This window comes from Neopelma chrysocephalum, unplaced genomic scaffold, assembly GCF_003984885.1.
Source record: "Neopelma chrysocephalum unplaced genomic scaffold, ASM398488v2 Primary Assembly neopelma1_45, whole genome shotgun sequence".
NCBI classification, from domain to species: domain Eukaryota; kingdom Metazoa; phylum Chordata; class Aves; order Passeriformes; family Pipridae; genus Neopelma; species Neopelma chrysocephalum.
The window spans coordinates 1,514,419-1,528,940 of record NW_020897704.1 but is presented as its reverse complement, the minus strand read 5'-3'; the positions used below and the strand labels follow the sequence as shown (position 1 = coordinate 1,528,940).

At 39.3% G+C, this 14,522-nt stretch overlaps 1 protein-coding gene across 5 annotated transcripts in view; it reads right to left on the bottom strand.

Moving 5' to 3' along the window:
• PTPRZ1 (protein tyrosine phosphatase, receptor type Z1) overlaps window positions 1-14,522 on the bottom strand; it is a 136,458-nt gene that overhangs the window by 56,393 nt on the left and 65,543 nt on the right. For all 5 annotated transcript variants that reach the window (XM_027679136.1, XM_027679138.1, XM_027679137.1 and 2 more), the window contains exons 3-6: window positions 6,468-6,647; window positions 4,467-4,618; window positions 3,043-3,138; window positions 2,718-2,784 (exon numbers count right to left, since the gene is read on the bottom strand). In XM_027679136.1, coding sequence (XP_027534937.1) covers window positions 2,718-2,784; window positions 3,043-3,138; window positions 4,467-4,618; window positions 6,468-6,647 — 495 coding nt within the window. The remainder of the gene's footprint in view (window positions 1-2,717; window positions 2,785-3,042; window positions 3,139-4,466; window positions 4,619-6,467; window positions 6,648-14,522) is intronic.

The following is a 14,522-nucleotide window of genomic DNA, read 5'->3' as shown; positions in this document are numbered from 1 at the left end:
GCATAGATCCTTATATACCTTATTTCAATTGAAAGTTACTGATTTTAAATTTCTCCCTATTTGGTAAATATTCACTTCTAAATATCTAATGAATTTTCAGACCCTGTATTAACTTGTGGTTTTAGATATATGTTACTTGACCCCTGTACAGATTTTTGAACTTTGTCTTCATAATTCTTTACAAATTTGGTGACATTACATGATCAGTTTATTACAAGTGATTGGTGCTTTTCTTCTGTAGAGTGACTGCTCTACTGAGTTAAGGTTTAGGAGCTGGCTCCTCCTCTTCTCTTTTCCATGTGTCATGAAAAGGGAACATTTGGCAGTGTCAAGCAAAGCCCATCCTTCTGTTTCTCCTGCCGAAATATTAATCAGCCTTCAGACAGAAGGTATCATTGCTATCTGGTATGTGTCTAGTTAACATATCCCTGCCTCAGTAAAAAAGAATGCCAGTCCATTTTATGTAGATGCTTGACATGGGGACATGAAACTTCTCATTCATAATAAGAATCCTGCCATACATTTCACAGCTTAGGATTTTAGAATAATGTCCTTTAATGGCAGCCTAGATTTTAAAATAAAATTTTAAAATTTTATTCACAGCCTGGATTTTAAAATAAAACATGTACAAAGAATAATGAAAAACAGAGAGTTTGTCCAAAAGAAACAGAAGTGCTCCTCTGCAGAGCTTGAGAACTCAGCAATTCGGATTCAAATAAGCACAATATAGATATGACTGACAAGAACAATTCATGTACATCACAGACAAAGACAGATTGTGTGCTATTCACCTTCTTCAGAAGAAACAACTTGATTATTCATGACCTGAATTTTCTGAGCTCATTTGCAATTTTTTCAAGAAAATGATATTCTATTCATTGTTGAAGTGCCATGTAGAGACTGTATCTTGAATCTTGCTACTGCTAGTTTTACAGCTCCTTCCAAGGCTGTAGGATGGCATCTGCCTTGTATTACTCGTTCTCCTTTTTGTTTCATAGAAGATGGCACACAAAAGTAATGAATCTTAACTGCTTTACATTTTCACCTCCTCTGTCTTTATAACTCATGAAAGTTGCTCCCTTTTATATTTGTTGAATAGTGTTTGTTTTCCAGAGAAAAGAAAATCTTGATTTTAGCATCATACTTTTGAAAGCTTTTAAAACAGCTTTGTACACTTGCAACCTATCGATCTAAAGGACCTTTACAAAATCTAGCATCATTACACAAAGGAAATCTGAGAGAGTTTACTTAAGGTTATGGACATGATGTAAGAAAATATCCCTGTTCAAGACAGTGCTCGTTCACGTTTATTCTTCTGCAAAGCCACTGTGAAACTGAGTTAGAAACAGAGCCCAGATCTCTTCATGTACCACACTGAATTCCAACGTGTTCCAATAAGCAACCACGTCAGAGTATTTCTTAAAGACAAAATTGTTAACAATTGGTTTTAATAATGCTACTACAAATACAAAATAATTGGATTATTTCAGATTTTCACAGGAGCTACTGAAAAGAAGGATTCCTCTCCTCTGAGTCTACTGAATACTGATATTCATATAGTCTCACTCTTGTAAGACCCACCCTGGATAGCTGCAACAGCATTATCTGGCTTCCAACCAGATATAAAAATACTGAAATGTATGATTAAGAAGACTCACATAAAAAATCCAGATTTACCTGGTTTTAGCATTTAAACAGTTGCAAATTTCTCATGATAGTTAGATTTATTCATTTACACTTAGTTCTGTTGTTACAAATACTCAGTCTTGGGGTAAATAAATCATAGAAAATCATATCTCAAGTTGGAAGAGAGACCCATGAGGATCATCAAGTCCAACTCCTTGCTTCTCACAGGACTATCTAAAACTAAATGATACGACTAAGAGCATCATCCAGATGCTTGGTGCCATGACCACTTACTTCTATGGGGAGCCTGTTCCAGTGACAGATCACCATCTCAGTGAAGGACCTTTTCTGATGTCCAATTTGAACTTCCCCTGATGCAGCTTCATTCCATGTCCTCAGGTCCTATCACTGGTCACCACAGAGAGATCAGCAAATCCCCCTCTGCTGCCCCTCTTAAGGAAGTTGTAGACTGTGATGAGGCACCCCTTCTCCAAGCTGAACAAAATAAGTCACCTCAGACACCCCTTGTGTGTCTTGTCTTCAAGACCTTTCTCAATCTTGGTTGTCCTTCTCTGGATGCTCTCTAATAGCCTGACGTCCTTCTTACACTGTGGCACCCAGAACTGCACGCAGGACCCATGGGAGGCCGCCCCAGTGCAGAGCAGAGGGGGACAATCCCCTCCCTCAACTGGCAGGTGATGCTTTGCCTGATGCTCCCTAGGACATGGTTGACCCTCCATGGTTGACCAGTGCTGCCAGGGCACTGATGACTCATATTTACCTTGCCATCAAACCAAACCCCCAGCTCTCTTTCCAAAGCGATGCTCTCCAGACTCTCATTCCCCAGTTTGTACAAATAATAAGGACTACCCGGTCTCAGGTACAGAATCTGGCACTTGCTCATGTTAAATTTCACGTGGTTGGTGATCGTGAGCTCTCCAGTCTATCCAGATAACTTCTGTAATTTCTAACAAAATAGACACGGCTGAGCAACACAATACTGTGCTCCTCAATGTCCTAAAGGTTTCATAATCACACTGAAATGGAATTTAGTCTAATCAGTAATCAATAAAACATGGAGGCAAACTTACCGAAACGACTAACACTATCTACTCCATTAATGATTGCATTATAATCTGGATTATCTTCTAGTCCAATCTGTTAAAAAGAAATTGTGTATTTTAACAGTGCACGCTCCATGAAAAAAATTTGAAAGTTACAGTTTACCACCAAAATTATAGATCCCTTAAAGCCAAGCAAATGTGTTTTGTCCATTTGCTTTTCTGCAAGAATAAATTAGAAAGATACATGCAATTTTTTAACTCAGTGGTCACACAATGGGACCAGTTAAATTCAGTTTGAACATCTGGTGTGTTTTAAGGCTTGTTAAATGACACAAAGATATACTTTGTTTACCTCAAATAAAATTGATAAAGCTCTTAATTTTCCATTTCCTTTAACTGCCTCTTCAAAATCTGTAAACTGATCTGCATCATAGCAGTAGATTTGCATCTGCAAGTAAAAATATATTCAAATGTTATATATATTAAAAAATTTAAAAAGGCAGTTACTTATACTACCATTTTGAGAAAAAAAACCATCCAAACAAAAAATTTAAATACAAATACATAGATTTTTTTATCTATCTTACATGCATTATCTGAAGATAAAGAATAGAATTCATCAGCAATTGGCTATCTAAAAACAACCTCTCCTGGAAAACTATTAAGAACGCAGGAGTTCTCCTCTTCTGGACACATGATCTAGAGGACGCAGGTGAGATGAATCTTGAAATCAGTGATAAAACATGAATAATACTTCAAGATGTGCCTACTGCATCTGCCTTGCAGTAAGTGTAGAGAAGCATTGGTAATGTAACATTACTGGACACTCTCTGCCCATATCTGACTGCAGCTGGGAAATCTCCAGCACTGGGCCACCAACATGAATGGGCAGTGTTCTGACTGGCTTTCTAGGAGATGATGATGGAAGAGAATATTCTCTTCAATGGCAGGACAGATGGAGCGTGAGTGGGTATTTCCGAATGGCTAATGAGGTGAAGGAAACGACACTGCCCAGGGAAAGCTCCTGGCTCACAGCTCTCCCCTGTGTATAGGTCAATCTTGGCGCTATTGCTTTGCTCTCACATAGAAGTCCAAAGTACTTGGAATGAGGAGCAACGCAGTTGCTTGCCACAACTACATCTTTTTAACTGGAAAATGACCATGATGCCATGTTGAGGGTAGAAAGTTTGGCCTGCAGAGTGCCTTTGTGTATCTCAGCGAGAGCTGCTCCATCCCCATGCTGCTGCAAACTATTCTGCCAAACCAGCCAGGGGTATGCTGGCCTGGCTGCCTGTGAATGTGGCTGCACCCAGGACCTGCTCTCACATGGCTCTTTCCTGCCCAGCGACATGGGCCGTGCTTTGTCACTATGAGGTCCAGCAGCTCTCATGGGCTCTCAGCGAAGTCCTAGCTTTGAGAAGTCCATTTACACTATAAACAATGAACTGATGTGGAATATGATGGGTCAAACTCATATGAGCTTAACTGTTAGTGGGAGCTTTAACTTTGTCAGATTAGCAGAACTGACATCTCATGTCATCTTAAAAGATGTGTGAAAACAAAGTTTAGACATTCCCAACATGTCATTGACTAACACTTTACACTGCCCTTCTAAAATGCAAATTAATAATTTAGATATTATTAATTTGGATTTAAGTGAATGATTATATTTGCAAATAGACTTAAATCAAGAGAAAACAAAGGTATTTAGTAAAGAATATTAATTTTTCAGATTGTCAAATCATCAAAATAATCAAAATCAATTCTGTACTTTACCTCAAGAGGAAATTTTTGTCCTTCTAAACTGTGTTCTGATCCATCTGATGATGCGTTGCATTTTCCCCAGTGAAAAGTGATCTTGCTTGCTTTGAATATGGTGTCTAACCCACCTCCACTTACATAATAATCACTTGTCAGATTAATTTCCACTGAACAAATGGAGAAAGAGAGAAAATAAGGAGTGTCAAGATAAACACCAGCCAAGGCAGCTATAACTCTCATATTTCAGTATTAGGTGCTAGAAGGTAATATGATACACACATTTCTCTGTATTTCATAAGTAATTTGACAGGAAATTGGTTATTTAAACTAAGTAAGAAGTGTGGTAATTCACTCTTATCATGGAGAAAATGTTTCATTTCATGCTAAAATTCATAAAATAATAATTTAATGAAGTGCACTTCATCTCCTATTAACTGAAACTAGATACAGAACTACATTAAAAAGCTCAGACAACTGACTTAACCACCATGTTGGTTTTCTAAGAAAGTAAATTCCTGAACACATAACTTCCTGAAAGCACCCGTTTTTTTAACAAAAGGGAAAATACACACCCACACCCCAATTTTACCACAATTCTCTATACAAATCATGAAGCAACATGAGAAAAGAAAATTTTAGCCATTTCTTAGGACGATTGTCCTGACTGTGAGACCCCTTAGCTGTGGAGCTGTATCCCACAGGAAAACATAACAGGTCCTCAGCTGGACACAGTTGCACACAAACTGTAGATGGGTCTAAGCATTTGTCTTCTGGAGAGAACGAGCAGGATGGAGTAGACTGAAGCCATACATTTTGGCTTTCCTGTCTCCAGCTATGGAGAATTGCTTCACCTCTTGCTAAAAAGACCACTAACAGAGTTCAGTTCCATTACATTACTTTCCTCAAAACCTTGAAGACTATTTTAATGAGCTTAGCAGTTCCTTGTATAATATCTGAATTTCTGTAGATGAGGAAGAGCTCAGCTCACTTTCAAGGACTTTAAAGAATGTTTTCTCAGGGGCATCATGAAAAGACAAATGCACTGTTTATCTCAGCTAGTAGGGCAAGAGGGAAGTAAGTGATTTGTGAGTAGTATGTAGGAAAAACAAGATGGGGCCAAGAACAGAAATCAGGAACAACATGCTAAACTAAACTGCACTGCACTGCACTAAATTAAACTAAAGGCTGGTCTAAGGGTCTCACTGGAACTGGCAGAAGGCAAAGAACGTTGTTTAGAGATTCCTTGCTCTACACTTATGCCCAAAACCAGAAACAGTATTTCTAACAAGTAGCTTTTAGTTACTGCTATCCTGAATTTATAAGGGGTTGCAAAAAGATTTGTCTGACAATTTAAATACCACCATAAGCTTCTTTTATGGCTGAGAGAAATAGGAACTTGTAGTTATAAATCACTTTTTTCTAAAATACAATTCTAAAATTGGTAAGACAAATTAGACCATAAAAGCATCTAATTATCTTCTTTGACTGTTAGAAGAAGTCTACAAGAGTAATTCAGATGCAAGTTTCTACATCGTATGTGTCTATGTGTAAGTGAGATGAATCCCATTCAGAGTTTTTTGAAACCTCAACTCATCCATGAAGTGCTTTCAGATGGGTAAGTAATTTATTCATACTTTTAAAAAATCATTTTTGCATATTCATTAGAGTCTACATATGTAATGATAATTACCATTATTTTATAGCAAATGCCAAATTACTGTTTAGCTTCTATGAAGTGCCCCTGATAGGATGATAGTAATGATGTGATCGTTTTGGCTATATCTGTCCATGCACATAATTTTTATTCGTGTGATTTTTCTGTTATGTTTAACTATTGTCATCACTGTTCTTATCTATTTATTTGTTTATTTGTTTATTTATTTAATAGGTAAGTTCAGAATGCATCAGCTAAGGAAAAGTGAAATGAAAATGATCCATTACAAGTCTTTGGTTAGTTGTCCACCTGTCCACTTTTCTGACCTCATTTAGCTCCAAACAGGAAATCTGTCTTTTTACCTGTTTTGCCCGTGTTGCGAATGAAAGTATCTTCCAGAGTTTCCTTTTCCCATCCATGGAATTTAAGTTTCTTCAGATTCACATTTACTTGGGTAAGATCTTCATCTATATTAATAGGTGATTGTTTGGCACCATTACAGGCTGAATATTTCTTGCCCCAGTTCTTTTGGTTCAAAGTTCCTAGAAATCAAAACATTTTAGGTAAATACATTTAAAACTCAAAGCGGTATCCATATATTTTTACTGTGGTAAAGTTAAAACACAATTTGCAATCTGAGATCAGAGTACCTGCCCTTCTTTTAGACTTTGTCTGTAGCAATATTTAGCACACCTACCCTTGCATCCTACATTCAACAGTTAAGTCACACTTTGACCACTTTAGACATCATACACACATTCCTATGAATCTCTAAGGAAAATATAAACCAACACCAAAACCCTCACACACAATATGCATAAATTAAGAAAACCCAACTTTCTAGGTGAAAGAAATCAGCATTCAAAAAAACTGGGGAACTTCTGCAAAACTATCCTCTCCAAATAACTTTTAATCATGCCAATGTCATTAATGTTCATTCTGCCAAATGAAGTCAGCTCTCCAGCAAGATGTTTTAAAAATTTCCTTACACAGAGGAGAAAAGGTAAAGTGATTTTACCCTGAAAAAGAAAATGGATTAGCAATGTTGTGTCTGGCTGTATGGCCTGGCTTTGCCCAGGGAGGGCTGTGTGCTCTTACTCCAACCACCCTTCTCCCTTTGCTGCGGCTGGGCAGAGCAGCTGGGAGGTCCTGCACTGCAGCAAGACCCCTTCTCCAGGGCACAGGGGCTGCACAGCACTTCACTGGGACCAGGTCAAACATAGACAACACGGACACAGGTACCATGTCCTTCAACAAAGACTTGATTATTTTTCATAAGAAATGCACAACTACTCCACTAAGCAGTATGATGAGCTAGCAGCTGCTCTGAGAATCTTTTGTTTACATAACATCCTAATATAAATAAGACGGTATTTTGTGTATATTTATGTGTTTGCAAACATATAGATATTTTTCCTGACAGGGAATTCTGGTAACACTTCAGCAGGCTAATTAAAACCAAGAGTTAACTGCACAGACCTAAGAAAATGTAATTGCTTCAGTTAGCTTCCCACTTGCTAGTAGTTAAGAGCTAATATTAGTGCATCCAGTGCGTATGTTTGAATTCTATTACATATGTTGAAACAAAACAACACTCATATACAGGACACTGTGCCACATCCAAGTCTGTCAGTGAAGATTTGTTGTATTGTACCCCAAGCAAGGACAGCCCTCATACTGCACTTGGAAAACTCAGAGAGGGGAGAAGAGAGCAGCCAGTCCTGTCACCATGACAATAGACAGTAATATAAGATGCCTAATCTGGATAGCCAGCTACCCAGAAACAAACCTGAGCTAAATTATTCAAAAAGTACAAGTCAAGCTAGTTACCAGGATCACCTTGTTGCATCAGAATTACTGCAGGTCAGATGGTAGACAAACACATTTACTTCTTGCAAACAGCAACAGAAAAAACTGTTAGGCACAACAGCCAAGCAACCCAAAGTGAGTTCAAGTCACAGGGTTATGAATGTGAATATCCTGCAGGTGGGCATTAGTGCCCTGTACCAAGCAAGCACATTGGGAATGTCACACAGAGTAAGCTTGCAGGTCCTCCTGAAGTCACACTTGTCCTGGACATTACCTGTTATAATTTATCACCTGGGAAAATAATGCAGTATTCTGATTTCTAATGTACTTTGATAAGAAAAGAGTGGTTAATATTTCACCTCTCTCTAAAGCTTTCCTTAAGAAATCCTGAGATCAAGTCAACCAATACTTGAAGAAGAATCTACTCAGGTCTTCTATAGTGAATTTTCTAAAAAATATTGAAGGTTTTTAAAACCAAGAAAGCCAATTTTATGTAAATATAAACTAGAATAGTTAACTTTTACATAGAAAAGCTTTCAAACAGGGTCAAAAAGGACAGAAATAACAATTCTTAGTTTGCCCCATGCATCCCTGCAGACAGGCTCTTGTTACCAGGTGTAGTGGGTTGACCCTGGCCAGATACCACGTACCCACTAAAGCCACTCTCTCACTCTCCCTCTGCAACTGGACAGAGGAGAGAGGAAAAAAACAGCTAAGAACTCATGAGTAGAGTTAAGAGCTGGGAGAGGTCAGTGACTGATCACCTTCACAGGCAAAACAAGACTCAAAGTGGGGATAGTACTTATATTTATTACTAACAGGATAAGAGCCAAAGAGTGAGAAATAAAACAGTCTTAAAAATACCTTCCCCCACCCCTCCTTCCTTCCATGTTCTCCCTCCTCCCCCTGAGCAATGCAGGGGGACGAGGAATGGGGGTTACGGTCAGTTGTTGTTTCTGCTGCTGCTCAGGGAGAGGAGTCCTTCCCCTGCTCCCGTGGGGTCCCTCCCACAGGAGACAGTCCTTGTTGGACCACTCCAGCATAAGTCCATCCCTCAGGCAGCAGTTCTTCCCAAACTGCTGTCCCATGGGTCACTTCTCCATGGAGTGCAGTCCTTCACAAATGAGCTGTACCGGCGTGCGTCCCCCACAGGGGCCACAAGTCCTACCCGGGAAAAACTTCTCCAGTGTGGGCTTCCCTCTCCATGGGCTGCAGGTCTCTGGCAGGACCCCACTCCATCCTGGGCCTCCCACAGGGTCACAGCTTCCCCTTCATGCATCCACCTGCTCCAGCATGGGCTCCTCCCTGGGCTGCAGGTGGGTTTCTGCACCCTCATGGTCCTCCATGGGCTGCAGGGGCACAGCTGCTCCACCATGGTCTGCACCACGGACTTCAGGGGCCTCAGCTCTGGCACCTGGAGCACCTCCTCCCACTCTTTCTGCATTGACCTTGGTGTCTACGTTGTTACTCCCATGTTCTCACTCCGCTCTTCCCTGGCTGGAATTTTTTCTGTGCAACAACCTTCTGTTCTTGAATATGTTATCACAGAGGTGTTACTATCACTCCTGATTGTCTTGGCCTTGGCCAGTGGCAGGAAGTCCATCCTGGAGCCGGCTGGCACTGGCTCCATGGAACAGGGGAATCTTCTAGCAGCTTCTAACAGAAGCCACCCCTGTAGCCTCCCCCACCAAAACCCAACCATGGAAACCCACTACACCAGGTCTGCTTTCAGACAGCTCAGTGACTTTCCAAGTTGCAGCAAACTCTTTAGAGCCCTGCCTGGCAAGTTTCTGCCAATTTGTGCTGAGCTGGCTGCCAATGGCCATCCCCTGGAGTTAGGCTGCAGTCCCTGCTCCATGCTCTACTTCTTTTGCTCCTTTTGCCACAGCCGAAGACTTCTCAAGACTCCTGCTGTTGCCCCAAGGCAGTGGAAATCTCCATTCTCTTTCCACTGACATATCCTATTGCCCACCTGCAGTCTCTCTTTCAGAACATCATCACAAATTGTTTTCCAACATGCATTCCCTTATTCTGCTCTTTCCACCATTGACATTAGAACTGACTAAAAACACTACTCTTTTCTCTCTCCCGCTAGTGTGCTTTTGGGTACTTTCTTCCATGCTTCTTTTGTTGAATGCTGTTATGCCATTTTTGCATCTTCTCTTTAAAGTCCCTACTATTTTCCCTACTACTCTTTACGTTCCCTACTTTCCACTATCGAGTTCAATAAAAACAAATAAATTAAAATTAGAGAAACTACAATCTCCTTCCAACTTCCTAGTTTTGTATTATGTGGTTTTGTATGTAGAACTTAAGTTCTTCAACTTGATAGTTATTACCTGTGGCTCAGTGTGTAATAAATAAATTCCTAGCATGATAACAATAGGAATCTTTGTTCAACACAGAAGACAGTGTGAGGCTGTAGCATGGATAAAAAACTATGGATTAAAATGTACAGGAAATCAATGGCGGGCTCTGGTCTGGTACAGGAACACATTATGGGGAATATCATAAGGAATGGAGTCTGAGAAGGAATGGAGAACTGGAGTCTGGTAATGATAATCCAAATTACATTTGAGCAGCAAAATATATATTTAGGTAAGAATTCTGCAAGTGCTGGAGCCAATACTGGTTGTGTCTATATTAGCAAATTGTGCTGAACGATATGAGTAGATTTATAGAGCGAAACAGTTGAGGTTGAGGACCAGATGTCCATACCATACGTTTTTCAGAAGGTTTTTACCTCAGACTAGCTCTATCTGATCCCATGGGCTGAATGCTCATCAGCTGCTGAAGGGTAGAAGGTACTCTCCTGCAGTACATCTCCTGTTTAGTACCAGTTAAGATGGATCCAAGTCATACACTGTGACACAACTCTACCTTGTGAACCAAAGCTTGGCAAGTGGGGCGTAGACAGGAGATTTGCTTTAAAAGTCCACTCCTGATCCAAACTAAAATGTTAACATAAATGCATCCGGTGTAGGTAGCAGGTGGTGAAACTGCTGCAGTTTACATAACTTGTTGAAAGCCAAAGTAAAAGCAAAAGAACTGAATGTTTTAAAACAAGAACAGATTGTTTTACTATAGGTGTTATGATGGAAATCATAAATCAAAGCTGTGCCAGCCATTTTGAAAAATATTGTTGAAACTGAGCTTTGAAAATTAATTCCCCCAAACTGTGCTTTGGAAATCTGAGGAGAATAAAAATGTGCACAATATATCTTGAAGAGTGCACAGCGGAAGCAATGTTTGTCAAAGCTGTCAGCTCTGAAGAAGTAACTGACAATTCACAAAGAAGGAAAATAACCCAAACAAAGCAGATTACAAGTTAATGAAGAACTTATAACCCTTGCCACTCTTGCCAAGGGCAGAATGCCTAAAGAAAATTTTCCTACCCTTTCTTTGTAGGAAATGTTCATACCTAACTCTGCTCCTTAACCTTAGTCCCAATGATCCCATCCCTACAATGAGCATCCAGTTCTCCTTTTGGCCTCCACTTTGGTCCTCACTAGAGAAAAGACATTGAGTTAACTGGAGTGCGTCCAGAGAAGGTGTCCTGGTTAGAACGGCTGGGACCAATTCATCCCTGGATGGGTGTAACCCAAAACTGTGTATTCTATAGCCTCCATGCCATTTCCCAAAAACTGCTGTCAGTAGAGGCCTGCAAGGTGGGAAGATGTTCCTGTACCCTTTTATGGAATTCCCTGCTCTGATATCCTTATATGGAATTCCCCGCTCTGATACCCTTATATGGAAGAGGGACTGAGCATCCGCATGCCCTTTTATGGAATTCCCTACTCTGAGGGAGGGACTGAGCACTCCCGCCTGAACTGGAGAGTATATAACTGGGAGTTTCAGAGCCTTGAGGCTCTCTCGTGGGATCCAGAGGAAGACTCCAGACCACTGCCTTCAACTAGACTGAGACCACCACCCTCGACTGGACTGCAATCACCACTTCTGACCAGACTGCAGCAGCTCTCCCACCAGCAGGTTTATTCCCTCTCCCTTTGCTTTGGACTCGGGGGTGGGCCAAGGTACACCACTCTTGTTCATACCCTAGGGTGCTGGTTTATACATTTGGGTTTTGTGGGTTAAAACCAATTGTCTGTCTGTATAATTGCACTTATTGCATTATTTTAATAAATTGTTATTCTGACTTATAAATCTCTCTTTTGAATTGAGTTCATTTTCCCTTGCTGGTTAACTTTTAAACCAGCACAGAAGGGTAACAAAGTTGGTGAAGAATCTGGAGCACAAGTCTTATGAGGAGCAGCTGAGGGAGCTGAGGCTGTTTAGTCTGGAGAAAAAAATGCTCAGGGAAGACCTTTAATAATTTAAATGGATGTGAACCCTAGGGTTTATGTAATAGATGAAAGGCAGAAGAAAGGAGAGATGGATTCTTTACCTCCACTTAATTTCTTCCTCTATGTTTTTCATCAGCTTTTTTTTTCATGATGTTAAAATTACTTTTATAAATATAGATTGGACACATATAGGAAACTAAAGATAATCCCTCTGTATGGGCTGTTAATAATGGATTGTCCTTACCAAAAATATTGTTGACTCATTGCTTCGAAGTGTTAAGTGGTTCCAATTTTTTTTTAAGCAAACACATTTTATCTAAGGTATGGGAAATTAGAAATAAGGTCATGAAAAGATGGGGGTACTTATAAGGGGACAAAATTTAAATTTAGATGCCAAATCAATCTCTCTCCAAACATCAAACTACAGAGATCATTATTTTCTTCCCTCTTTATTTCTGTGTTATTATTTAGACAGTGCATCCAAACTGGATGAACAGAGGAGATGGAGATCAGCGAATCTCAGGATGTTTCATACCATTAATAACTACCGCATTTAGCTTATTAGCAAAAGTTGCACAACGCAGAAGAATGATTTCAATTCTCAATCTGGGTAAGTGCACCACCCATAAAGAGAAGTTCTGCCAATATAAATCTTGTGAATCTTACTGTATCTCGTACTCCAAAGGCTATGGCATAACATTGCATTCTAGGGAAACATTACGATCATAAAAAAACGGATGGCTTAAATTTTGCATATTATTGAGTAGAAGACAACACTTCTGCTTTATCTTGCTTGGTCTTCACTTTAAGGATTTTTGGGGTTGTGTTTTTCCCCTCCAAAAGTCCCAACTATCCCCATAGCCTGATTGTGATCAGTCTCATAAAGTTTGTAAAAATTCTTCAGATTGGAAAATCCCTAAATTTAATGGATGAAATTACTTGTCTGAAAACAGTCATAGCTAGAGAGAAGGAGTTTTGGCTTCCAGGTTTGGGCTTAGCCACTTATTATGACTGTCTCAGTGATTTAGTTGCTTGTAGGTTCTCCAAGAATGGATTTCTTGCCAACGTGTAGGTCAAGTGTTCAAAAATTGTACTTGTTTGGTTAAAGAGAGTCAGCCCATAGAGTAAATGGTTGTCCTCTACAAAAACATTTAATAGCACTTAAACCCTCAAAGTTCTACACTAACAAAGTAACTTGCTTTTAAATGAGCAGAAGTGAAATATATCTACCCCATGAATTTTTTTGGCACTCATACAGTGACAGAGAAATTAATTCAACAAATTTTCTTAATGCAGGGTGTAATATTTCAAATAAACAGAATCAACAAAAAATTCTAATTGTTTTGCAACCGGATGCATTCAGGCAAGCCAAAACATCTAATCTATTATTCCATTTAGTGACTTGTCATTTTGGTATCTAAGTATCAGCATATCTAGACTTTATTCTTTGTATCGTGTCTATTTGCACACAAATATGGACTCTTTCTGAGAATACCCTGAAAGATGTCACAGCACTAACCTGTCTTCAGCTAAACCCTATTATGTTAATCTTCTCTGTTCCTCATTTAAAATTTGCTGGACCACTTACCTCTTATTAAAATCTATCACAGAAGATGTGTCAGGAAAATTCTGATAAAACATTTTGCTATCTTCAGACTATGGCTCTTTCTTTCATCTTCTGCTTGCTTATTTTTTGAACATAAACTTTTTATGCTTTCTTCACATCTACAGTCACTGAGACATGGATCAATAAAATAGTCAAAAATCAACTGAGAAAATTTTTTTGCTTTTTCACTTTATCCCCAGATAGAATAAACTATAGTTGTTGAGATACAATGGAAAACTGTAATCAGTATTATTAATACAGTTATTTTTTCTTCCTGGGAGTCAGTCTTATGAGTCATAGTCAGATTAAGTGAATTAGTGAGCAAAATGCATAGGAGGATAAATGCCAATGGACAGCATAATAGTAACTGTTTGCAGTTCCTCTTCTTCTTCATTCATTCTCTAAAAGATCTGCCCATTGCAGGCTAGTTAGAAAATATACAATCAAATACTTCTATGCTAGAGGAATACAGATTATCACTGATCCTCCATCTGCAGTGCACTCAATGGCATAGCTGTTTAGACTAGGAGAAGGATTATGGGAAAAACTCTGTCAACCTTTTAAGGTACCTCTTTTCTATTATTCTCATTTCATTGCTCCTGAATTTGCATATAACTGCAGCTAAAGAATCATGTAGTGATACATAATGAAAACTTCCCATGTAATTTTTTATAATTACTGTAGTGTTAAGATCTAAG